We start from the raw sequence: 27,223 nt of genomic DNA on the forward strand, positions 1-27,223 counted from the left end.
AATTACTCGTAATTATGTAGAAAATTTTTCTGTTAAATTAAGACCTCACTGTATATGAATTATAAATGCTTCAATTATGATTATCGATGTTCCTATCTAATAGAGCATTAGGTGAAATATAATTACACGAAATGTAAATTTAAATTGTTATTATATGTGGTATCTACGACTGATCTCATTTTGGAATTAGTCACGATTTTGCTCACGCACTAATTTGACCACGAATATTCACCTTTACGTAACGGTATAAAATCATCACCAATATATTTTATAAATTCATTACAGAAAAAGTAATTGGCATCCAGTATTTCTTAATAAATAAAAGGGTGGCCATACATTTTTGCAAGAACAAAATGAATTACAAAAGGGATTCGAAAAAGGGTTACTGTGTTCAAATTGATTCGTCTTAAAGAGCGATCTGATATTTGAAATATAGTCGATGCAACATTTTAATCTTTTTTGGCAGCGTTGCCAGACCTCTGCATATTTGATATATCTGTTTATAAAAACAGTTCAATTTATAAATTCTTGTGAAAATACAGAACGTACTTAATTTCCTTTGTTTGAAGTATCATATTCTAACAGTTAATGTTTCATGTCATAATAATATTCTGTAAATTGATTAATAACTTGAAAAATAAACTTTATAATTTCATTTTTTGTAACAAAGAAAATGAAAAGCAGTATAAAACAAATATATTTTATTATAAATAATTACAACAATAAAACTTTTACATAAGTATTAAAGTATAATATTCAAAATAGTTAGAAAAGTCTATATAATAAGTATACAATAAGTAATTTGGAGTTTATTCAATACTTCAAATACTATTTTTTGAGGTTTTCATAAAGTACTAGTTCAAAGTTCGTGTTTCAACATTTAGATTATAATAGATTTTGAAATGTGACGTCACGAAATTAAGGACCACTCCCACCCTCTTGTCACACAATGTCACACTTCGTTGACCCCCTCCCGCCCCCTTAACGCGTGAGTTAATTTATGGATGGCCTCTTTTTAATTTTTTTTAATTTTAAAAATATCTATTATTAATATAAGAGACGGCGTGAAGACCGAACAAATTTTGTTCTTTCTCTGGTCTCGGCCAATTCTGCATCATCGATAGTCAGGGTGATTTTAACTCTTTATCCAGAAATGCAGTACTGAATAAACTTATTCAATGTAATCTTCATGCGAACAAAGTATAATTTTCTACGAACAGTAAGCTTTCCACTAGGCTGCAATCAAAATGACCCTTGCACAAATACATGCGCAGTTAATAGCAAATTCAAATGACATAACACTAATGGCAATTGATAAAAAACCGTAGAAGAAGATAACAAGAGAAGGAATAAAATGATTAGAAATAAATGAAAAAATTACAGAGCAATTATTATAACTGTTGACACCTATGACGCATCAACCTGGTGTATCAAAAATAAAAAAGAAGAAAACCACAGAATATTCGAGAGAAAAAAGAAGAATATCAGTGCTAGATAAAAAAGAAGAATTAATATAAAAGGCTTAGGAATAACAAACGAAAGATATTGGAATGACAAAACATATTTAAATTAAAAAAATAAATATTCAAAAAGTTAGACACAAGATCAATAATAGGAGAGGAGATTGGAAAAACGGCCAAATATCACAGAAAGATTCGAAGTGATTTGCCGGCTAAAGGATTCGAATAGATCGGAAATTTAATACAACAAAAGAGTTGATATTTATATTGAGACAGACAAGTGAAATGACGTGATGAAGACAAGAGAAACATATATGTTTGCCATAATTATTTAAGGCCGCTTGACATTGTGCAAGAAATTGAAAGAAAGGTCAAAATATTGAACAGATAAATATTGCATGTCGCTTGACAATATGCAAGTCTCTTGCCATTGCATCATGGTGCCACTAACAAAAATTCAATAAGTTAATTAAACAAATACCTTGAAAATGATGAGAGGATCTGGATTTTTCCCAGCTTGCACTCAATAAAAATGGCACCAAAATGATAATGTTGTAAGTGCGAGATCTTGCATGAAACAATCTGCGCATATTTTCTATCAAGAAATATTGCATTATCAAGCGGTCTTTAACCAAGTAAGAAGAGAAGATTTTTGGAGAAAAAGATAATAACATTGGAAGAGAAGTGTATGCCCCATTCTAAACGGATTCACCCAGCAGAAAAAATCGATTTTTTCCAAACTTCATTCTATATTTAAATGGGAGAAGTATGGCCACTTTCATTTTTCCGAAAAACGTTTTTCAACCCTATGGTGCCATGTGGAATTCTACGTTGTGAATAAGCGTTTCAAATGGTACACTCATTTCAAACAGCCGCCATTATAACCCAAATTAACCTAACGGAACCATTTTTTTTAAATGTGCGTTATTCACTCTACTTTCAGCTAGTGTTATTCAATTAACGTTGAATCAAAAATTTTTCGTCCTACCTGAAAAAACCAAATATGAATGACTTTGTCAAGAAGCCTTGCCCGCAACAAAAATGTCGATTTTGACCTATCCAAGCCTCACATATGTTAGGTATTCCACTCCCAGCATTTATAATGTAGGTTTTATCCAGAGGCGTAGCTACCGCCGTGTTAGCCGTATCATTGATACGAAGCCCCCGGGCTACAGAGGCTCCTAATGTGTGTAAACAAAAATTAGTGAAATGTTATTCCCAATGTCACTTAATCTAGTGTTTCCCGGGAAAAAACATATAAAAAAAACTTTTATAGGGCCTATAGAGTTTTTACTTCAAAAATGACAAAAGTCATAAAAGCAATCTCTTTTTTCCCCAGGTTAAGCACTGCGAATTCAAGTGTGTTATTCTTGTAAATACTTTTAACACGCTAAGTCTCTTCAATGTTAAATGCCGTACAAAAACTATAGATTTTTCTTAGTGCTTGTTACATTTTTTTCTTTACTTTTTGAAATCATTAATCCTGTTTCTAAAGCTCTACAGAATAATGAATTACAGAAAGCTAGTATTTTATTAAGCAATCTTTTGAATAGACTGAGCGAAATAAGAAATCAAAATTCATTCAATGGTTTGCTAAATGAGTCCAGGGAGTGGAAAGTAACAACTGTTTTTAAAAATAAAAGATGAATAATAAGGAAGCGTTTTTTTGATGCGTTATCACAAGATGAGAGAATTTTAGATCCGGAGTTATATTTCAAAGTCAATGTATACTAATGCTGTTTAGATATATTAGTTTCTCAAACTAAACAAAGATTGCAAAAATCTGAAATTCAAAATATTCATTTCATTAAGGAACTCATGGAATTATTGCTGGTAGTAACAAAATATTTTCTATTCTTGACACTTCCAGTTACGACCGCAACAGTTGAAAGAAGTTTTTCAAAATTAAAACTGATGAAAAATTACCTAAGGACTTCGATGAGGAAATCGTCTTCAGCTATAGATAATTTAATAAATCAATTTGCCGAAAAAAAAAGGAAAGAATAGTGTACATTTAATTTGATTTATTTGGCTAGCTCAATTTCTAGAAGGAAGCGATAACTTATAATCAGTAAATACTTATTTTAATTTAATGCAAGCATTTTTGTTTCTTCTGTGAACTAATTTTTCCTTTCATTTGGGCACCCCAACTAATTTTAATACAGGGCCCCTCCAAAGCACGCTACGCCACTGGTTTCATCATAAAATAACAAAAAGGGGCTGTACGAGTAGGAGAGAGATTTTGTACACGTTAACTTCAGGAGCTTTGGTCAAAATACTACTAGATACTACAGTCAAATTTGAAAAATGGAGACGTTGGAGCTACTTCCTCCAATAACAAATAGTTTCTGTTTTTGATTTATGAGCAGTTTCAATGAGCTGCTTTAACGAGAAAATCCAAGAAAGGAATCACCTGACAAATGAATCTACGCATGATTTAACTTTAATCTATCACAAACACGCACCCAACAATTGCTGTTGGAAACCATCTTTGACACAAGTGAGAAAATCAGTTTTATTTTTATAGGTTATACTTGATATGAACTACTGATGAGGTTGAATTTAGTATTTCATTGATCAATTCAAAATACAAGTTATTGACTACGTGAAAAGATACATGGAAAACATTTTTAGTGTCACTCAGCTTATCGGACAAATAAAAATCGGCACACGCTACTCATTTACAAATCACCGGAAAAATCCAACAAAGGTGAAAACCGGCATTTTCGTTGCGGGGCCGTATTTACCGAACGGAGCTTTTTGTTTAACTGCCATTTAGTAAAAAGGTAGATCGGGGGTTACTGAGACTCATATACAAAATTCGCGCAAATTAAGGGTGGGGTTTTTGAGAAATTTATTTTCTGGATTTCCCGGAAAATATTTGATTCAATGTTAATTTTGAGAACACCAGCTAAAAGTAAAGTACATATCACACAATTTAGAAAAAAATTGGTCCGTTTGAAATGAATGTACCAATTTAAATGCTTAAAGGCTGGTTCACACCTCCAGTTCACACGAATTAGTGTCTGAAATGGTACGTTTTTTAATTATTTTTGTTTAATCATGGCTAAACAGGAAAGTGGAACAATTCTGCAGTCGCCTCTTTTTTGCTTGAGCTGTCTGATTTGATTTTGATGGAAGTTTGAATATTTCACCAGTCTCCTTTTCGTTTGACAAATTTACTTCTACTTGGTTATCTAAAACATAACTGACTTTGTCTTCTAATTGCTTTGATGTATTGTTACAATGAACTGGTGAACTCTAAAGATTAGATACTGTTTCATTCATTACTGGATTTTGTTTCAGAAATGAATGGACAATCGTAAACCACGGTACCTTAGGCTGATTTGAACTGAAGATGCTCCTGACTTTTCAAAGTTATTTTTTTTTTTTTAATTTTTGATAATAAGCATTTCAGTCTTTGTACACTTCAGAATTTATTTTCCACAAACATTCCGCATCGCGATACAATTCAACAAATTGAATTGTTTGTTTTTTATTCATTTTGTACACTGACATTTTGAATGCTGACGAAGGAAATGTTATTTAATTATTAAATTATAGTAAATTTTATTATTTCACTCGTACAGAAATCGAAAAAAAAAATACGTGTATATACGCTAGAAACCTCACTTTTGGTGGGTGTTTCACGACTAAACCGGTCGTGTTCACTCCAACATGCACGAGTAATTACGACCGATCTATTTTTGGTTGTTCTACTACCACGACTACCAGTTCACACTAGGTAGTGATCAGGACTAAGGCCCTCCGCACACGGGTCGACTCATTTGCAATTTGAGTTTGAAAACTTGACTGCGCAACGCGCAAACGGAATCGTGCAATCGGAATTGTGCAACCTGTTTGCAGCTGGAGTCCACACACAGGAGGGACATTTGTGCAACTTCAGTCCGCAACTCTCGACTGATAGTCGGTATCTGTAGAGGAGGAAGAAGGTAATATTGGTGTCATTCGTATATTCAAAAAAACTTAAGCTGCAGGCTTTTTGTTTCTGCCGAAGAATTGAAAAAAACAGATGCAAAGTTCATAGCATTCTCTAGGATGAAAAAAGAAAGCTTTGAAGAATTGGTGAGGTTGGTTGCGCCTACAATACAGAGGCAGAATACCAATATAAGGGAATCTGAACAATATTGATCACTCATTTTAAATAATATAATGCCCTCCGCACACGTGGTCTTCTATTGTACGGCTGGCGCGCAACTTATGCGATTCATATTGGATTTGAGTTGACGACTGGCAGTTGGCCCGTGTGAGGACTCCCACTGTGACAGACAAGGTTGCGCGCGACTCCTGCTGACAACTCGAATTGCAAATGAGTCGACCCGTGTGCGGAGGGCCTAAATCTCCTAATAGTAGTATTCTCGCCCAGTTTATGACTCCGTGTGAGCCTATTCACAACGTAAACTTCCACACGGCGCCACAGGGTCAAAAAACGTTTTTCGGAAAGCGGCCATACTTTTTCAAAATAAATATAGAATGAAGTTTGCAAAAAAATCGATTTTTTCTGCTAGGTAAATCCATTTAGAATGGACCATATAATGAATTTCATGCATTTTTAGTTTAATAATGTCAGATTATGAAAGTAGGGAAGAAGCTTTTAGAAATTCTAGGCACTAAAAGATGCGATACGTTTGAAATAAAAAATGGGTTAATTTTGTTTAGGATTATTATCAATTCAATAGATAAATGGTGACCATTGACTACTGACTATGAGTCATAAAACAAATTGTTTATAATTTAAATAAAATGAAAGATATACATTCGACAAATTAATACGAATATAATAGGATGAGCTTAGAACAAGAAGAGATTAATTTGAAGGAATAGGAGAAAGCAAAAGCAAGCGATTGAGACCTTGAAACAAAAACACTGCCACCGATAACTTCAAAAAACTTATAAAGGCATTCAACGCAAAATAATCAATAAACACGGGAAAACCATAATGAATCGTCAAATCAAATGCAAATAGACCAAAGAGAAAAACGCAAACGAAATGAAGAATAGAAACATCTGAATTGTTGGAAATATCGTAAGTATTAAGACTGATAGATAAACGAGACATATAACGGACGGAAAAAAATGATTATACCAAATAAAGGAACTGAGAGAAAAAAGCAATTATTCGGATATTGTCTCGATTACAGAAAGAGAATTTGATGTAGTTGATTGAAAGTACCAAGAAGAAATTACTCACAGCATATTATTGTAACTGTTTCGATTGGAGTTTATTCAATAGATCATCCAATTTATTTTTAATGATAACAATTTCAGATTTATACATCTCTATATCTACTTTTGATTGTAGTTGCTCTTTTTTAAACTGAACTAACGCGTTTATTCGTAAAATTGTCTCTTTATCTAAATAAATGTTATAACAATAACCGTGACAACATTTTTGTTTCTTATTCATCGGAATATATATTTGTCCGTATCTGTTAGGATAGACAGTCATTTCGTAATTGAATAAATGTGGAAAAAGACAAACTTTTTCTGCTAAAGGTTTGGAAATGGTGCAGCGTAAATTTGTGTCGAATGGTAAGCAACAGCATAAATCGTTCAACTTGGTAACTAAGCTCTTGGGGAGGATGTTTCCCAACATCATCGTTTCTACGTAGAAAATATGTTGAGCTCTAGAGATATGTCCCAATAGTTCGGCGTCTTTTCTTATCGTCTGTGTGTCACTTACAGCTAAACCATTTAAGAGATTGAGCAGTATAATGGCTATCATGAAAATGAAAAGAACAAAAATTAATTTGCTAACAAAAGGAAAAGCTTCAAAATTGATGTCGCTGGCTTCGAATTCGCCTGTCAACATAACAATAGTTTTAAACACAGATTTTCCTGGATTTTCGAAAGAATCGTCGTCACTTTCGCTCTCTGTTTGATTCGCTACAATTATTTTAGGTTCTGCGGAAAATAGTATGTTAAAACTTAAAGCAAATGCGACAATTAATATGGAATACCACAAAAGAAATTTGAAAAAATCATAAGAAACTGTTCTCAGCATAACAACGTTCGTTGATAGTTTCGGATGTTGACCGAGCATCAATACAAGTTCAAAAGCTGCTAATAAAATAGATAAAGATGAAAGTTGTTTACGGGTATCAATAGATGGAGAACCGACAAATAATATCCATCCAGCTATAATAATAAGAGTCATTTCTAAGTAATTTTCAAAATTCCGAAAATACTTTTTCGGTAAAATTGCAATTTGGAATAATTCCCTGAATAACAATACAAAAAATGTAATCAGCAATGTTATCCACGAAACGAATTTAAGAAAAACTTCAAAGGACGTGAGTTCTTCAAAATTTGCATAATAAGAAAACACGTAAGTTACTAAAGAAACAAAAAAAGCAATATAAAACGCTAAATTAGTATAAAAGAGCCATCTTATTCTATGCCATTTCATAAATAAAAAACTAACTATCACAGGATGTGTTAAAAGATGCTTAAATTCCGAAGCTGTACTCATATACGATATAACTTCAGTTTCAAGTACAAGTTCTTGGTTATCGGAAGAATTAATACCTAATTCCGAATCTGGTCTACTTATCTTTGTAGTAGGTGGTATCAAAGTACGATAATCGAACGTTATAGAAAAATCTTCCTTGTCTTTTTTTCCTTTAAAATCAAACTGAACGCAGTTATCCAAATGTTTGTTCAATGCCTCAGGTTCCATATCCTGGATAGGCATAATACCATATTTGTTTTTAGACCCCAGAGACGCTCCAGTTTGAAGAAGATCGTTAATGATATTAACGTCACCATATCTAACTGCGTAATGCAACGGGGAATTCATAGATTCGTCCACACCATTTATATTCAATATATCTCTATTAGATTTCAGTTTGTCGAGAAGATATTTACAACACAGTTTTCTATCTATACCTGGAAATATCTCGTAATCATAACATTTTACTAAACTTATTAAAACAGACATGGGAATCTCGTTATCGAGACGGTTTAGAAGAAGACTAAATATTTCGTGGAAACCGTGATCGGCGGTTATTTCCAGTGGAGTCTTTTTGTTTTTATTGGTAACTCTCGATTGATCAGCTCCGTTATTTAATAGGTGTTCTACTATGATCTTGCTTCCCTTATCGCACGCCATTTGAAGAAGGGTGTCGGAACCATCTTCGATATTTGCGAAATCTCTAATATCTCCATTATTATAATTCAGAAATTCATTTTCTTTTCGTAATTTAACGTAATTAAAAAGTATCTCCGCATCGATTCTTGTACTTCCTTTGTTTACGATTCCGTTTTGATTATTGTTATCAATTTTTTCTGGAAGATAACCTTCGTATAAATTTTTAATTGTAATAATATCTCTAGCGGTCTGTCCTCTCAGTTTATGGGAGTCCAAATCCACTGGAACCGGACTATTTTCTAATATCACTTTGATAACATCCTTTGAACCATTCTTAGCTGCCCACAGTATAGGTGATATGAATTTACTGTCTCCACTGTTCACATTAATTCCTTCTTGAATTAAAAGTTTAGCGCATTTGATAAAATCAATTGATTGACTTTCTCCGTACCTAATAAGAATATGCAAGGCGTTACTACTTTGAGCTAGTACATCGTTAATATCGAAATGTCTAGCTTTCAAATTATCAATTACAACTTTTAAAACTGAATAATTAGTTCGTTTAGCGGCGAAATGTAATGCTTCCCACTGGTTCTCGTCGGAAAATCGTATATCTGCTCCTAGATCTATTAAAGCTTGGATTGTTAGGGGCTCTACTGCTTCTTCGATGCAAGCAACCAACAAAATCGGTTTGCTATAGCCATCATAAATATATTTAAGAAGAGCTTCGTTAACAATGAGGTCTAAATCTTCTGTATTATTCTTTAAAACGCGTTGTAGAAGAACTTCTTCCGGTGGTGGACATATGCTATCTGTTCTCTTGAGAGCTACAGCTTTTTCACCTTCCATTTTTGAATACATGATTCCCCTGTAACAAAAAGTTTGTTAAATTAGCAGCTTATAATTTCCTGAAATTTTATATAACGAAAAGAAATCAGAGAGATTTGTGATAGGATTGAAATTAATTTTGACCAAACTTTTAGTTTACTTTCTTTACATGAGTTAAATCTGGGAAATTAATATAAAGCTCGATGAATGTCGTGCATTCATTTCAATATTTGAAAAGAGGTTTTATAATTTTTATTATTGACGAAAAGTAATAACAAGTCCCCTACTGCGAACTGAATAGTAAACAAATTTTCTGGTTCCGAATTACAATATTTAATTTTCAGAATCAATGAATCATTCAAAAGTATAGATAAACAAAAACAATGCATAAAAATTAATCTCTTGCAATTCCTAAATAAAACCAGTTTCTTTATCGAATAATTCTAAGAAAATAATGAACGTAGTGTATATATATGCATCGAAATGTTCTTGATTTTAGGTCTCTTTTGTTTTAAAATTAGTTTTTTCAATAATTTTTGGAAGAAAGATAAATTTTGATGTTTCGACTTTTCTTTAAGTCTTTATCAAAATATGATATTGACACTGACAATTTGCGTATTTATATTAATCAATAGATCACCTACATCATGAACATCAAAATAATAAAATAAGCATAAAATAAATAAAAAAAGAAAATGTTCTAATTAGAAAAATAATTTTTTTTAGTGCTTACATCTCAAATATATAGCAGAAATTAATTAAATTATTTGTAGTTTTATTAGAATTTACAAAATAGAGCTTTTAATTTTTCTTTTATTATTTAGGTCTTTTTTTATCATTTATTGTTTTTTCGATCTTATGAATGTGAACCATTTCTGAAAATTCTCTTTTTCGTGTATTATATTCCGTTCCAAGAATTATTTACTCTTTATAATTGAATTTATGTTTTTTTGATATTTCATCGCAATAAGAAACAACATATTCAAGAAAAGGATAAACAGTCACTACAATCAATTAAAAAACAGGGAAGAAACGAAACATCAAAACATAAAACATTTACATAACACATATTAGTAAACATAACATATTAGTAAAAGTCATAAAGGATAATACGTTATCCAAATATTACACTAAATTGAAATCTAAAACACCAAAAAACAAAAAATATAATGTTATATATCAAGTATATTGTACTAATTGTGACGCTGTCTACATAGGGCAGATATCTCAATATTTAGAAAATAGACTAAATGGTCACCAATACGATAAAAATAATAAAGCTGCGTTAACGAACCATGAAATATCAAAAAAACATAAATTCAATTATAAAGATTCAAAAATTCTTGGAACTAAATCTAATACACGAAAAAGAGAATTTTTTTAAATGGTTCACATTCATAAAAACGAAAAAGCTATAAATGATAAAAAATACCTAAATAATATTTTTAGAACAAAGTTCTATTTTGATTTTATTCTTATTTTGATGTTCATGATGTATTGATTAATATAAATACGCAAATTTGTCAGTGTCAATATTATATTTTGATAAAGACTTAAAGAAAAGTCGAAACGTCAATTTTTATCTTTCTTCCAAAAAAAAACCAATTTTAAAACAGAAGAAACTTAAAATCAACAACATTTAGAAACATAAACAACGTGACAACGAAACCCCAAAGTGGACTAACTTTAATATATTTTCTCAGCTTTTTAAGTTATGTATTCATCGTCTGGGAAATAATTAATTGAGATTTTCGGTAATTTTTGATAGTATTAATGCTTGTAAAATAGAAATATTTCTATCAACGTCAATTTGAATATTGAATTCTATGAGTTTAAAAATTAATAAAGGCATTAATAGTATAAAAAATCACCGAAAATCTTAACTAATTACTTCCCAGACGATGAATACATAAGTATTCAAAAGCTAGAAAGAAGTTAGTCCACTTTGGTGTTTCGTTGCCACGTTTCCAATAAAAAACCGCTTATATATATATATATTATATATATATATATATATATATATATATATATATATATATAAGCGAATTATCTTTTAGTAGGGTTTGTGGTTCATGGTCAGTAGGTAGTAGGGAGCTGTGCTAGTGTAAATTACTCTTAAATAAAAGTTGTGTGAACAATAAAGTATGTGGCAACCGTGGTTTCTAGATAAACCATCAACTAGTCGATTAGCAGATTCAGTGAACGTCCTACTAGAACCTAGCACAGAGAGAGGCCAAACAGTTGAAAACAGATGGCAACATCTATAAACGGATGCTCATAAAGTTTTTAACCTTTGTGGTCAAGAAATGTCCAGAAGAGATGTTCTACAGAAAACAATGTTTTCTGTAGAAATTAAAGTTGTCTACTCCAGACCGTCCCGAAAGTGTTTTGCAGTACGGATCTATTACTTTCACTACATGGAACACTCAAAACACTCAAAATGAATAAAGAACGAACAACTTTCAGATGGCGTCGTCTAAAAATAAATTGTAAATATGGGACAAGAAAGAAACACACGATATGTTTTGTCAACAATACGTTTATTATTGTATCTATAGAAATTGTATGTATATTAAGCAATTGTTCGGACAAAATTGTAAATTTATTCATTCATGACCTGCCATTGAATTGGGTTCACCACGTATATCTAAGCGTTTATAAAACATTCAAGAACTTCGATTTTGACAAATTACCGTTTTCCGTATCTTGTTGCAAAGTATATAGTAGCTCTGCGTAATATCAATATTTTGATTTATGAAATATTTATAGTAACATCTGTTTCTAATAGAAAAGGTCACATTATATAACGTAACGGAAAATTTAATTAATAATTTATATTACAAAGCTCAGCTAGAAGAATTTTGAAGAGTAATATTTCAATTCTTTCAATCAAAAATTCTATAATATGCTTATATATTAAAAAAATATTTGTTGTTGAACTCTACTTCTGATAAATTAGATTAAAATGAAAATTATTTTCAATGTATTGGTTGTTTTGTAAATATTTGGTGACACGGAAGGATCTAAATTTAGTTTTATCTAGATGTTATCTTATCCAATTTAACCAAAACTTCCGAAAACTCTCTTCAACACATTTTCGTTAACAACTAACAAGTTTTTCCTTTTATTAAACACCATGAGTGGTTATGCAAGGAAAGGAAGCAGTTTTGAACAGGACAAATGCAGTTTATGAACTTTTGACAACATTTATATACGTAAAACTGTCATAAAGTTCCTCCAATTCTTTATTATTTCTTCTCCTCCAGCCCTCTTCTGTGTGTACTCCTCCATAGATTCCTCTTAGTATCTTCTTCCGAATTTTTGTGTTCCTTTAGTTATTCTGGCTTTCAGCTCTAATTCTTCTAATCCCTTGTCTTCTATTACTACTTTTAGATACACAAAGTTGGAAAATCTTTCGAAATTGTACTCTTGTAATCTTCTGTTTCTCTCTGTGTATCTTCCATGATCATATCTTTTGTCTTCTCTTGATTTATTTCTATTCCAAAATTTTTGGCATCTCTTCCAATGTTATTACTGTCTTCTTGGATTTTGCTTTCAACGCTACTTCATCTGCAAAAGCAAGACATTGGTATTCGTTATTGTAGGATTGTACCATCGCTTTTTAATTTAGAATTTTGGATAATTACTTCTAAAACCATATTAAATAATACAGTGAAGAGCTGGTCACCTTGTTGGAGTCCTCTATTGACATGAAATTCTTCAGACTTATACCCTTTCCATATCACTTCATTTTTTGTTTTATCTAAGGTTAGTCTAACTAATCTGATTATTTTTGCCAGTACACCTAATTTGCTTACTTTGCTGCGTACATGTTCTTCCTATTTATTTTGGCTTAAAATATATAAACAAGGATTAAAGTGGTATCTTGTATTCATTGCAATTGGTTTGTAATTCTTTTAGGGAGAAAATCTGGTCCGTTGTTGACCTATTAACTCTAAAGCCTGCTTGACATTCCCCTAGTATTTTCTCGGCATATTCTTCTAGTCTGTTCTTCATTATTTTCGGTAAACCTGTAGGACCGTAAGCACGTCATTGATGATTTGGTTAAAATATAAATACAATCCCAGTAACAAATTGTATGAAAAAATTGATTTTGAAACTGCAGCTGGATGAATTATCCTGAGACAATGTATTTGCGCAAACTCTCCCGGCTTTTTCTATTATTGCGTCACATAATTTTGAAAATGAACTGATATAATAAGCACCTGGAATTCCAGCTTCCTTCTCTACTAATATTACACCTTCAGTATTCCATAATACGAGTAGCATGACCATCCTTTCTCAAGGTTCCATCTTCATTTTTTTCGCCGTAAGGGAAAACTTTATTAAATTACAAATTTGATCAAGATGTTGATAAATTTTCCGCTTAAAGGCATCATTTAACTCCATTTCGTGATCACTTTGAGTAAAAATTATTTAAAGAAAACGTCTCTGCTTATAATATGAACTATAACTCATTTCCAAATTTCTCACTAAAACTAGTTTCTACCTAAAAGAGGTACAGTACTTGCCTTTCTCACATATAGAATTTTACATTTTGTATATGTTTTTCGAATTTATAAATTTCATAAAATATTATCTTATGAACTACCGTTGAGTAATAAAAAAACTTGTGGACCGTTTCCAATATACTTAAAAGTTTCTTTGGAATGTTCTTCACTTCAGTATTCAAAATCTGTGATTGGTCAGCTTCATCTTCATCCTCACTGTCATTTCCGTCAGCACACGTGTTCACATGATTCTGAATAATATCGTCATCCCATTGGCCCATTCCTCGTTGCTATGTGCAACTTCAACATTATTTTCCTCAGAAAATCTTGTTTATTTGTACTGATGGAAAATCTAGCGTTCTTAAAGCAGTTTTTGATTGTAACGTTTCAATGGATTATAACAAATTGATTTGTAATCTAAAAAGTAGATTGACATACTTGAAATGAAAAAAAGCTGGCACGCTAATCAGTCATTCATAAGATCGATATTTAATTTGAGAAAGTGTACATCATATGTAATCAAGAAAACAGACAAAAATAATGATAAAATCGACAGCAGTCGTTATGGTGTAATCAGTTGTAGCTTGCTTAACAGCTACAAATGGTTGTACTTTAATTTCTCACGCATATTATCACGTGTAATATTACACGTTTGTTTTTCTTAACTTCCTGTTAGTTCCTTATATTATACATAAATTGCGTGCGACACAGTTTTTTAAACGGCCAATTACTCGTGTACATCTTGATTTATCGCTAGATAAAGACAGGTTTATCTATACCATTGCGGTCAAGTGCAATAGTCGACAAATAGTATTAGCAGTCTATAAATCATTCTGCGGTGGAGTAGAGTTTGAAAATAATGAATTTAATTCCGCAGCAAGTACAGTTTTTTACGACTATGTTGCAAATATTAAAATAATTCAAGATATCGTATACACTGCCAGTGCAAAGATCTCCTTTTCTTGCTGTGGTTCTGGGGATAGTCAGGACTTATCACTTCTTTCAGAAAGCTTGTGATATTAATTGTAGTTCCGTAGTCTTCCACACTGCATTCCTCTATCTCCTTTAAGAATGTTTTCTCTATTATCCTGTAGCTGACTTCACAGAAGGGTTCAGATATGTCACGGATCCCTTGGACCATAACTACAATCTTCTAGCCCAGCCCATGAAACTTTTCTAGGTACTTCGAAGCCAAATTGGACCTTATGACATTAAAACTCAAAGCTGCTGGGTTATCGAACGAGATGATAATCTCCTGTTTGCGATCATTTCTGTCCAAATTAAACTAATTACATTTGTCAATTATATATATTGCTGCTTAAATAATATTTGGTGTATTTCGAAAACTTTCAGACTATTTGCTGATTTGTTTTTCATCTTAGTATAGAGGTTAATTTCCTCAAAAAGCTAAACTTTTTCTGTATTTTATCTAGAGGCATGTACCAGATTTGATCAATTTTCAGCCAAATGGGTTCGGCAATATTGAGTTATAACTAACAGGTGTGTTTTATATATGTATATAAAAAGCAGTTTCTTATTGGGAACGTGGCAATGAAACACCAAAGTAGACTAACTTTAATATATTTTCCGAGCTTTCAAATACTTATGTTTCATTGCTACGTTACCAATAAGAAACCGCTCGTAATATAGCTGGCAAAGACTCCTTTACAATTCATATATGTATAAATATAATATTTCAGCCTCCGGGATGCCACCTGTAGTGTTGTAATTTTTCATTATAGCCGATCTACACTATACGTACGTACATTGTTATTTGTGATTTACTGAATTGAACGATTACATTCTTTTTAACCTCTCTTCCGGAACCATAGAAGTCGTGGTCGGAAGTAGGTTCCTATTTAATTTGCGTAATGAAATTTGTTAATCAACTAATGTCGCCGGAAGTTTTGGGGCTTCATACTTATCAGTTCAAGTGTACAAATATAGAATTCTGATGTTATGAGTTTATTAACACTACAGAGTGATTATTTTGATATAAATTATAACTAATGTTTTTATTTATTCAGAGATATGTAGATAAATTTTAGTGATAAGTAAAATCGATATACGTACTATATTATACTTGTAGTTATTTAAATATGTAGCACGTTGATGATATAGAAAATAATCATATTGAGCAAATTGTCAAAAACAAAATCTAAATGATTATAAAGTGGTCAAACGAAGGCTGATCCCGTTGTTTCTACATCCAAACTTTGTTCGCGGTAGATATCCTGAACATGTTCTGTCACCATAGTCATGCGCAGTTTGAAATTGCGCGTTCGCTGTGTTGATAGGTTCCTTCCAATCCATCACAAAACCGTCGTAGGAATTAACACAATTGCGTGACATTTTACACATTTCCGCTGTCAACTAACTGCCAAAGGTGACTTCGCGAATATAAACGATAAGAACTACTTACAGAACTTAATGAAAAAGTGAAAATTTGGTAAAAAATATTGAAACGATTTTAGACGTGAATGACAAAAACTGATATTTCTCTGTTAAATTCTAAGACTCTACCAATAACATGCACAACAGACTCGAGTAATTTTGAGTGTTGTCTAGTATTATCAGAATGGAAAACATTCGAAATTTCCAAAATTGTTGCTAAATTCCTACATTTACAAAGCTCAGGAACTGGTTATTGTTTTCGCCCACCAGGCGCTACATTGTTAGCTGATTCAAGAACTAATCTAGCTCCAGGTTGAAGAATTACATACCAGTAAGATTGCGGAAGGATAAATATTAAATTCATTGACTAATAGAAAAAAAATTAGTATGTCTACAGTCTACAGTCAAATTGATCCTGAAACATTAAATGAAGATGAATATTAATTAGAATTATCTGAACCAGTACAAATAATCCTTCAGTTTCAGTATGCCTCAAAATCTAAATTGAGTTACCATATAACATAACATAAACGACGTCCATTTCAAGAAATGAACTCAAATACAGTGGTGGAGAATGAATCGTCTTCTGCGATTGGTTTCCCTAGTTTTGTCGAACACTTCAGGCAAACAAATGCTGGTTTACGATTCAGAATTGACCGTTCTACACTGCCCTTTTGGAATGGTGGCAACATGTCTAGTTATTCCGAACTTTTGTAGTATTTGACTCATCTTGAAACACCCATACAGTCGATTGTTGTTTACTTTCTGGTTCATATGCATAGATACATGATTCGTTACCTGTCACGATCTTATAGACGTCTTTTGAAGCAACGCCATTGAATTTTTTCAGCATGTTTTCTACAACACCAGCTGATTTTGGACGACCATCACGAAATTCATTCTGTAGCTATTGAATTCGGCAAACCAGGGGAATACTGTAGCTGGGGAGAGTATGATTTGGAGAGTAAATTTGGCCAAAATAAATCGAAAATGAAGAATGAAATTTTTTGATATCTCGCTTCATTTTCGAGATATCGATACTTGAAATTATAATCAAACGTTAGATCAAAATTCGCTTTATTGAACAGATGGCGTTCAATACTTCGTTTCAAATGAATATTTTATCACTTCAAATTCAATCTGAATATTGTAATTCAATAAACAAAAGATTTTTTATTTAATTTTTATATTATTTACCCTGATACTCCAAAATTATATTGAAAAAAACAGATTTTTATAACAAAATGAGCCATTTTTGATAACTTTCATCACTTTGTGATGAATATAACTTAACATACGATAAATACTTGAATAATTTGATGTTTTTCATAAAGAATTGTCCATTTTTTTCTTTATTTATATAATAAAAAAAATATTTATTGATAGTTTGAAGATTTAATGAGTAATTTAATATAAAAATATCCTCTTTCGAGTAAAAAGAACGTTCTGAATGCTTTCAAAAGTTATTTATTTTCGAATGTTTTATAATTGAATAGCTAGACTATTGTTGTACTATTTCACAATTATCCTGAATCTCTAGCAATTATTTTTGCATAATTTATCCAATTTTTAACGACAAAATAAACCGAATAAGAAAAATGACTCTAAAAAATCGTTCCAAATCTGCCCGCTCCGAATTTATCTGCCCCCAATCTCCCCTCACCAAACCCTCCCGTTCCTTGCAGCCTGTGGCTTTTGGGCAGACCAGGGACCAGGAAGCGAAGTCCCTCATAAGAAAAAATAATAATAAAATAAAACTAAAATAATCCACATGCGAATAAAATTTTTTATTAGACAATTTTGACTGTAAAAAATTCATGATTTATGAACTTTTTACACTCAAAATGCACCACGAAACGGTTAGATCAGGTTAGGTTAGGCTAAGGTTAGTTAGGTTTCCAAATTCAAGTAACGATATCTCGAAAACGAAGCGAGATATCTTTAAAATTTAATTCTTCATTTTCGACTTATTTTGGGTCGATTTACAAAATGACATAGTCAAATCTAGGCACCACGGAAATCGTACTCGTGCCCAGTAGCTTGAGATGGTCCTTCATCACCAAAAGTCAAAGCGAGTTGATCGGCACACTGCTGTTGGTTTAATTCACGTCGAAAATCATAGAAAATCATCACTTGGAAAGATTTGCGATTTGATTGATTTTTTGACCAGGACGAATGTTTTTAGTATCTGTAAACAACTCAAATAACATTCGTATGACAACACGTTCTGATTAGGTACGTTCACCATTAAAAATGTCAACTTTATGATGGTAATGATAGATTTGACATATTCACATCAGTGTTGCCATATCTCAAAACGTGAGTATCAACCCTTATAATTGATTCTCCTTGTATAACGTTCAATAACTGGGTAATCAAAAAAATCATACAAAATAATTGTTCAATAGCAAAAACAAATTAGAGGAATGAGATAATTTTCAGTGTCACTCTGTTTTATACTTTCAAAATGTAATATCTCTTAAATTTGTGAAAAGAAAAATTCAATCAATTGGCACCTCCGCATCATAATTTCCATTCGTCAGAAAATTTGAAGGACGATCCTTTTATCTTGGTAGAAAAAAAAATAGTATAAATTCCACGGGAAGAAAGTAAAAATTTCTCGCCCATGAATGGCGTAATGTCGTTCAGAATTTATTTATGTTTTTCTTACTTTCTTTGCAGTTCATTACAATAAGTTTCTAATTTCTATTAAGGAAAAATAAAATAACTAAAAATTTATTGCTCGATGTTCTTGAAGGTTTGAAGCTTACAACAAAAGATTGAAGAACAAATCTTTCTCGATATGAAATTATTCAAAACATACCACCCTGATACTAATTGAAGAACAATTAGTAATACCACAGATATAATGGAAATGTCATATTTGGGGACATTCTGTTTACTCGTTATTTAATTAGTCCGTCTGTCTATCGTTTCATCACCGCCGGATATACATTCATCTACAAAGCTGTTTATACCTATTTGGTCACAACACTACATTTTCAATGACGTAATTTTTGATTAACAACAATTGTAAGAGATTAAATAGACATTCTAATGCATTTAAGGCCGACAAAATGACTAAGTATCGTATAGCCGCTGGGTGTATTTTGTTAACTGCATAAGTTATTTAAGAACATCCTTGCATTCAATATTTTATTTAGCAAAACATTGGAATAAAGTGGAATAAACAAACAAGTTTATTATTAATAAAAGGTATTTGGCCCTCAGCTTGCACCCACATCAAATAGTGAACATATGGTGCTCAAACCAAATTAAAAATGTCATATGAATTCCGTCTGGTATTGAAACAACTTTTGTTATTGTAAATATATTGTTATCAGTATTTAATTTCGAATGGTACCGTGAAATTGAGGACACAAAATAAAACTGTAAGAGTTTTTCAAAATGTCAAAGTTTCGATATTTTATTTGATCTTTATAGAGGCTAGAAATATATGGTACATTATGACGTTTATCTTCATCAACGTTTGCATTATAATATAATAAAGGAAGAGTTGTCACCATCGATCATCTTTTGTACTTACTCGAAGAAGTATGACACTTGGGCGTTATATTGAAGATCTGAGAATCATTTTACTGCATGTACTAAATTGGTAATCACAAGTCTTTTCTCAACAGGAAAATGCAGGAACACATATTGCACAATTCAAGAATGCTCCCAGAAGTACCTGGTTTGACCTAGAGATGGCGGTAGTTGCTTGAAAAAATCCCACTGTGGAAGAAAGTACACAATCTATACATCGTAAATTGAAAGTTTGAAGACGATACGTTGCTTAGTATTTGTTTGGCAGTTATCAATAATGAACGTTATCAGTGAATTTGTAAACATATAAAAAATTGGTCATCGTTATGTGATGATAAAATACTTTTTCAGACGACACCACATGATAGCTGTTCGTTCGGTATTCATTTACACATTGAAAGTTGCGTTTTGAATGTTCCATGTAGTGAAAGTGACAGTTCCGTACTGCAAACACTTTCGGGAGGCTCTGGAGTAGACAAGTTTAACTTCCTTAAATATGACTCTAGCCACTTTAATTTTGACAGCTGACAGTTTCACTTCGATGATTTTGCATAACCTTAAATTTTTAATTTTCTGAAATTATTTGTTTTATCCGAAGTTTTGTCTATATTAATGAATAACAATGAATGATGATGAAAAAGAGAACATCATCAATTTCCTGAAGAAAAAAAACAACCTAACCTACCCTACACTGCAAAAAATCAAAAACCTCAACCAGAGAAAATATAATAGAATTCTTGTTACATTTTTATGTGTCGTCTAAAAAATGTTGTGTACGCCGTAACTATTATTTGAAAAGCTCAACTACTATAAAAGATGAAGTAGATTCTATTCTGGGTAAAACTTCTCCCTCATTATCAACAGTCAAATATAGGGGAGCAGAGATTTAACGAGGTCGTACGACCTGCGAAGACCAGCATCGTATTGGTTGATCAAATGAGGTAACCACTCTAGAAATGTTGAGTAAAATCCACAAAGTGGTACTGAATGATCGTCGACATAGTAGGCATTTCAAAAAGTGTGGTACACCGTATATTAGTGAGTAAAGTCCAATTTTAGCGCCGTTTCATAACGATGGAGGAAACGTGGGTCCATCGCTTCACACCTTCATGGCGTCGGTGGTTTAAGATGCGCGTGTTATAATCTTGATTGACTATATTTAAAGAATAAAAATTATCGTCGGCGAGTATTATGTGAAATTATCTCAACGTTTAAGCGAGCAAATCAAACAAAAATGGCTAAGAAGAAAGTATTGTTTCATCAAGACAAGGCACCAGTTTATACATAAGTTATTGCCATGTCCAAAATTAAGGAATAAGTTTGAACTGCTACCCTATTCGCCAGATTAAGCCCCCTCGGATTATTTTCTGTTCCTAGGCTTGAAAAAATAGCTCGGTGGTCAAAGATTCTTACTATAAAAAGAGTATTGAACTTATTGAACAACGCTGGGCTAAATTTATGGAGCCAAAAAGAGATTACTGTTTACTTTATATAGTCTTATTTTCTTTCATTTAATGTTTTAAAATTCATGTAAAATCTAGTATCATTTTGTAAGTTCTCAAATAATAATCATTCATTATTCAGTTGCATTATTAATTACCGTAACTAATAGCCGAATGTTGAAACCATAACACGTTAGATATACGAAGATAATTTGACCTAAATTGATGGTTATTCAATATATGTAATCACTCAAAATTTCATTGAAAGCATATGCCGTAAATTCTAGAAGACATTAGAAAATTAAATTAGTAATGAATTTTTTTATTTTATTATTTTTTATTATTAAGTTATTTAAAGCAAGTTTACTTCTGAAAAATTTTCAAAATTAAAAAAAATCGAAAATCAGTGTTACATGTCCCTAGAATAAGGTCTAATCTTTTGTTTTTTTTTTACAAAAAATTTATAGTTTTTCCATAATTAGACACGCGCCGAACGGCGAATTTAAACTCGTTTCGAGCCAGTGAATGGACTCTTAAAGAGAATGAAAACCATATTCGAAATAACTGTGTATATTATATAGAAGAAAAAATAATTTAAATATATTATTATGACTCTTTTTCTGCTCTTGAAAATATTTACAAGATTTGTTTTTTTAAGCCTCTTAGTGCATATTAGATTATTCCACAAAAGTGTTACTGCTTCTCGGAAATAATGCGACAAATGTTTTTCAGGTCGAGAAAATTTTAATTCAATTTAACAAAGGTTATATGTTCGGTACTTGTTACAAAACTAAAGCGGCTAATTATCTTCCAGGACCCTATAATGTTAGGCCAGCGTAACCCTAACATTATTTAAATTTTGAAAGTTTTGAAGTTATATCACACAAATACTTATAGCTTAAAACTCATTCGTTAATGTCGAGATGGGAATTTTTCAACATTTTGGAACATTAAACTTAGACTAATGAAAAAATTTGTGGAGACTATGAATAAAGAGGGTGAATGATTCAAATGCCTACGACAATTCTTTCCTCAGTTAAATTGAAGCAGTGGCCACAAACTAGAAAACAGTTGGACGGTTTTAACTCCACAGAAAGTTATATCACACAATTACTTACAGCTTAAAACTCATTCGTAAATGTCGTGAGGGGATTTTTCGACATTTTGGAACATTAAACTTAGACTGATGAAAAAATTTGTGGAAACTATGAATAAAGAAGGTGAATGATTCAAATTCCTAGGACAATTCTTTCCTCAGTTAAATTGAAGCAGTGGCCACAAACTAGAAAACAGTTGGACGGTTTTAACTCCACAGGAAGTTATATCAAGCAATTACTTATAGCTTAAAACTCATTCGTAAATGTCGTGAGGGGATTTTTCGAAATTTTGGAACATTAAACTTAGACTGATGAAAAAATTTGTGGAAACTATGAATAAAGAAGGTGAATGATTCAAATTCCTAGGACAATTCTTTCCTCAGTTAAATTGAAGCAGTGGCCACAAACTAGAAAACAGTTGGACGGTTTTAACTCCACAGGAAGTTATATCAAGCAATTACTTATAGCTTAAAACTCATTCGTAAATGTCGTGAGGGGATTTTTCGAAATTTTGGAACATTAAACTTAGACTGATGAAAAAATTTGTGGAAACTATGAATAAAGAAGGTGAATGATTCAAATTCCTAGGACAATTCTTTCCTCAGTTAAATTGAAGCAGTGGCCACAAACTAGAAAACAGTTGGACGGTTTTAACTCCACAGGAAGTTATATCAAGCAATTACTTATAGCTTAAAACTTATTCGTTAATGTCGTGAGGAGATTTTTCGAAATTTTGGAACAATGATAAAACAACTAGTTTCAAAAAAGTAACCCTATTATTTTGAAAATCACGTAAGGTTGTGATGTTTAAAAATTAATAAAAACAAGAATTAAATTGTCTATAAAAGTTTCAGGGACCCAAAACTAATTTATGAATGTTATTGATGAGTTTTTTACGCAGATTTTGAATATTTCCTGTTAATTCCTTTGTTATTAATTTTTCTTATAAGAAAATTAACACAAAATTATAACAAAATTATGGTTTTAATATGAAATTATCAATTGGATAATTTTGGAAAGTCACAATCAATTTCACAAAAAAAACAGGATATATGACAATCTTGGCCTCATTTTATAAAACTTTTTCAAGAAATATTTAAGAAGTTGACCTTGACTTTATTGATGTATTTTCAAGGCGTCCATTTTGTTTAACAGCAGGAAATTGAGTAATCCGCAATAAAAAACGATATATTTAGTGTTATGGAAAAATTTTCTCATCTGTAATTTTCCTTTAAAAACTGATTTTATAAAGTTAATGATTTTCTCTCTCAAAAAATGTTTAATTCTCTTGTATTAAAAAAATCGAAAACAATGAAAAAATTATGATTTTTTTCCAACAAAACATTTTTAATAAATTTCGAAGTTGTATTTGTTTTTATTATTTTTATAATTTTTCACTAATCCATATTTTTTCAAGGGCAATTTATCTTAATGCTACCAGATGTGTTTTACGAGGATAGCATTACAACAAGTGTTTTCATATAAGAAATATTCCTCTTTAAACTTACATTGAATTCTAGAAATTATAACAAAATATTTATCTCAAGAAGTTGCTTACTTACGGAAAAATATTTAAATATTATTTCAATAATAATTTATCCAACGCGGTACGATAGTTAAGCCACTCTAAAACTAAACTTCGTCTAAGTCACAATAAATGCACAATCATACATTTTTGCCGCACACTCGGAGAGTTTAATGCTGAGGCGACGACTTCCACTCATGGACTACTGTATTCTCATCAACAAGTGCTTGTGTAGGTTGAAAAGCTGCGCCAGTTCGCTGAATATAATATATTCGTTCATATATTGTTAAAAGGTGATGCAAAATGTTCCTCATTTGGATTTGTAAACTATGTTTAATTAAATTATGTCATCATTTTATGACAAACAATTACTAAACATACCAAATTCAGATACATTGAACGAAATTGAAGCAAATGTCTAAAAAATATCCCGATAATAATTAAAGTGGTTTATTTTCACAGCCTATTATATAAAATACAAAGACGGTTAGTATTACCATGGGTATGGTATTTACCCCATTAGTTATCTCACCTATTTGTTCGACGATTGTACAGTATAAGAAAAGTTACAGTAATAGACGAATATTCAGCATCATAGTGATTATGTTGCCCCTTTTAAAAGCAGAGTATAATATTTACATATCTTTTCCTAGGTTTCTTTATACGAAAATGGTCCCAGAAGCATTTGGCCTGATCTAGAGATGGCGGTAGTTGCTTGAAAAATACCACTGTATACAATACTTTTGTTTTAAAGGCATTAGCTCAACCAATATAAACGCTGAACCAGATTCTATTCTGGATGAGACTCTTCCTTCGTTATCAACAGTAAAATATTGGGTAACAGAATTTAAACGAGACCGTACGAAGACCAGCATAGCAGTGGTCGACCAAAAGAGGAAGAACATCCACAAAGGGAAACTAATGATTGTTGCCTGAAAGTGCACGAGCTAGAAGACACGCGCGTAGCCAATGGGAAGGTTTTGGGGGCTCAACTCCCCCCCTAAATAAGCAAAATATTACCTAATACTATACCGAAAGATACGAGCAGTGAAAAGTTTATAGAAACTTTGAAGACGCATCTAGAAGAGAAAAAACAGAACGAGTTATATGTTGTTGAAATATTTATAAACTGACCGCCATAGTCTCAAAATATCTTATTTTTTATTCGCTTTGGTATAAAACCACCCCATTTGCTTTATAGCAAGAACTGTATATTCTTCGTATCGTATACTTTGCAAGAGAGATTTCAAAATCAAATAGACAATAAAAAACATTGCAGGAAAGAAGTCGCAGTAGCTACTGCAAAACATACTGATATACTCATTAAGAACTAAACATTGTTAAAAAACCCGAAATGAATTCTAAATACTATATTTTATTAAATAAAAAAAGTCGAAATGTTAGTTCTTTCTATTAGAGAGCTTTATTGTCAAATTTGTAGACAAAAGCTTGTAAAAACTAAAAAACAAACATAAAAATAACTAAATAAAGATACAAATAAAATAAAATTTCAATATACAGAAGAAAACCACAATGAGTAACAAAATTATAGTTAATAGTAATAGGTAATAATTAGAATAGAAGTCGTTTACAGAGGAAAAGGCACTTTCCAGTAAATGTGCCCTCAAATTATTGCGGAATGCGGGAAAAGATGATATCGATTTGATTTCAATTGGCAAGTGATTGTGCATTTTTTTGAATTGTAAAATATTGAGCCTATAACTAATTCTGAAGGTGGAGTAGGTAGGTAAAGGTCGTGCTCCATGTTTCTAAGCGGATAGCCGTGCAATGATCTTTCTGAAATTGAAGAACCGTGGAAATAAGGAAGGAAGAATCATAATTCAGCTTTTAAAGAATTCCCTGCAGTAAGTGTTTAGTCCGAGTAAATATCTAACAGCTCTTTTTTAAAATTTGATGACGATTCGCTCAAATTGAGTCACACCACAGAAGGGAAGGGCATATCGGAGATGCGACTTAATAAGGGCAGAATAGACTGTTAAGGAGATGGATAAGTTCAGTTCTTTGGAAGCTGATCTCAGCGCAAAACAGGATGAACTTAATTTTAGATAGATAAGGCGACAATATTTCAAGGAATTGTCCACAGCAAGCACGTTAATTAAAGTGCTAAGGTGATTTAATGTGCAATCGAAAACATTTTTGATGTAAGTCTCTCAGTTCCAGATGAGTATTTATTTTTGTTGTCATCAATTGTACTTCGGAGCTCTGCTAAAACTACGGGCATAAAGAAGAAACTGTGTAAGTTAGCATTAGCACGAGAAGGAGTTATTTGAATTTGATAAATTTTTGGCTACATTCACAAAGTAATTATTGAGGTTATCAAGTGAAGTAGAGATTATGCTCAGTGAAGAAGCCTTCTTTTTTAGATCATTCACAATGGACCATATTTTTTTAGAAACATTACGAGAATATTATTTATATAACTGATGAGTCTAGGTGATAATCTACTATATAAAAATAAGTCGGGTTTTCCTTCCTGACGCTATAACTCCAGAACGCACGAACCGATTTCCACGGTTTTGCATTCGTTGGAAAGGTCTCGGGCTCCGTGAGGTTTATAGCAAAAAAAATTCAGGAAAAATTTCAACAGAAAAGCGATAAAATCTTTTTTCACATACAGCGCCATCTCTGATACATAGCATGTACTACAAACCAATATTTTAAGTCGATCATAGCTTTGGCGTTAGCATCATCTGGAATTGCGGCGACAATTGATACTCCAACATGCAATATTTCCCGATCCAGTGCAATGGGAAAATTGTTGATGCAATGCAAGCTCATTGTTTAGGATGAATGAACAATGGCACATAAGAAATCACTTGAAGCACTTAAGGATCTTCGGCGAAATAACAACATCTTAGGCGTCTTGATGATATTGTTGGCAGGCGATTTCAGGCAGACGTTGCCTCTAATTCCCCGTGGAACGCCTGCAGATGAATTGAATGCTTACCTGAAGGCATCACCTTTATGGAATAACGTAAAAACATTATCGCTAATCACTAATATGAGAGTTCAACTTCAAAATGATCAAAGTGCTGCACAATTACTCTTACCAACGACTTTTGCCGATTTGTAGGCTCTCAATTATGCTTGGTTGTATACGCACCATTCAATCAAAAATTGCTGGCGATTTGGTGACATACAAATCCGATGATTCCATTTCAAATCCCGATGATGTAGTAAATTATCCAACAGAGTTTTTGAACTCTTTGAAGTCACCACATAACTTGCAACTCAAAGTTGGTACAGTTATTATGATATTGCGTAATTTGAATCCACCGCGACTTTGCA

At 31.9% G+C, this 27,223-nt stretch overlaps 1 protein-coding gene across 3 annotated transcripts; it reads right to left on the minus strand.

Annotated features, from left to right (window-relative positions):
- Positions 1–686: 686 nt before the first annotated feature.
- On the minus strand, positions 687–24,118 carry LOC130902316 (transient receptor potential cation channel protein painless-like). Of its 3 annotated transcripts, none has more exons than XM_057814375.1 (2): positions 23,952–24,118; positions 687–9,439 (listed from the first exon to the last, which is right to left on the minus strand). In XM_057814375.1, exon 2 carries the CDS (start codon positions 9,430–9,432, stop codon positions 6,679–6,681), a length of 2,754 nt encoding a protein of 917 aa, XP_057670358.1. In that variant the 5' UTR covers positions 9,433–9,439; positions 23,952–24,118; the 3' UTR covers positions 687–6,678. The 3 variants fall into 3 exon arrangements, with proteins under 3 accessions (XP_057670358.1, XP_057670356.1, XP_057670357.1); XM_057814373.1 differs by having other exon boundaries at positions 23,948–24,111; XM_057814374.1 differs by lacking the exon at positions 23,952–24,118 and adding an exon at positions 19,852–19,903.
- Positions 24,119–27,223: the final 3,105 nt, after the last annotated feature.

The sequence above is a fragment of the Diorhabda carinulata genome, chromosome X (genome assembly GCF_026250575.1).
Source record: "Diorhabda carinulata isolate Delta chromosome X, icDioCari1.1, whole genome shotgun sequence".
Taxonomy (NCBI): domain Eukaryota; kingdom Metazoa; phylum Arthropoda; class Insecta; order Coleoptera; family Chrysomelidae; genus Diorhabda; species Diorhabda carinulata.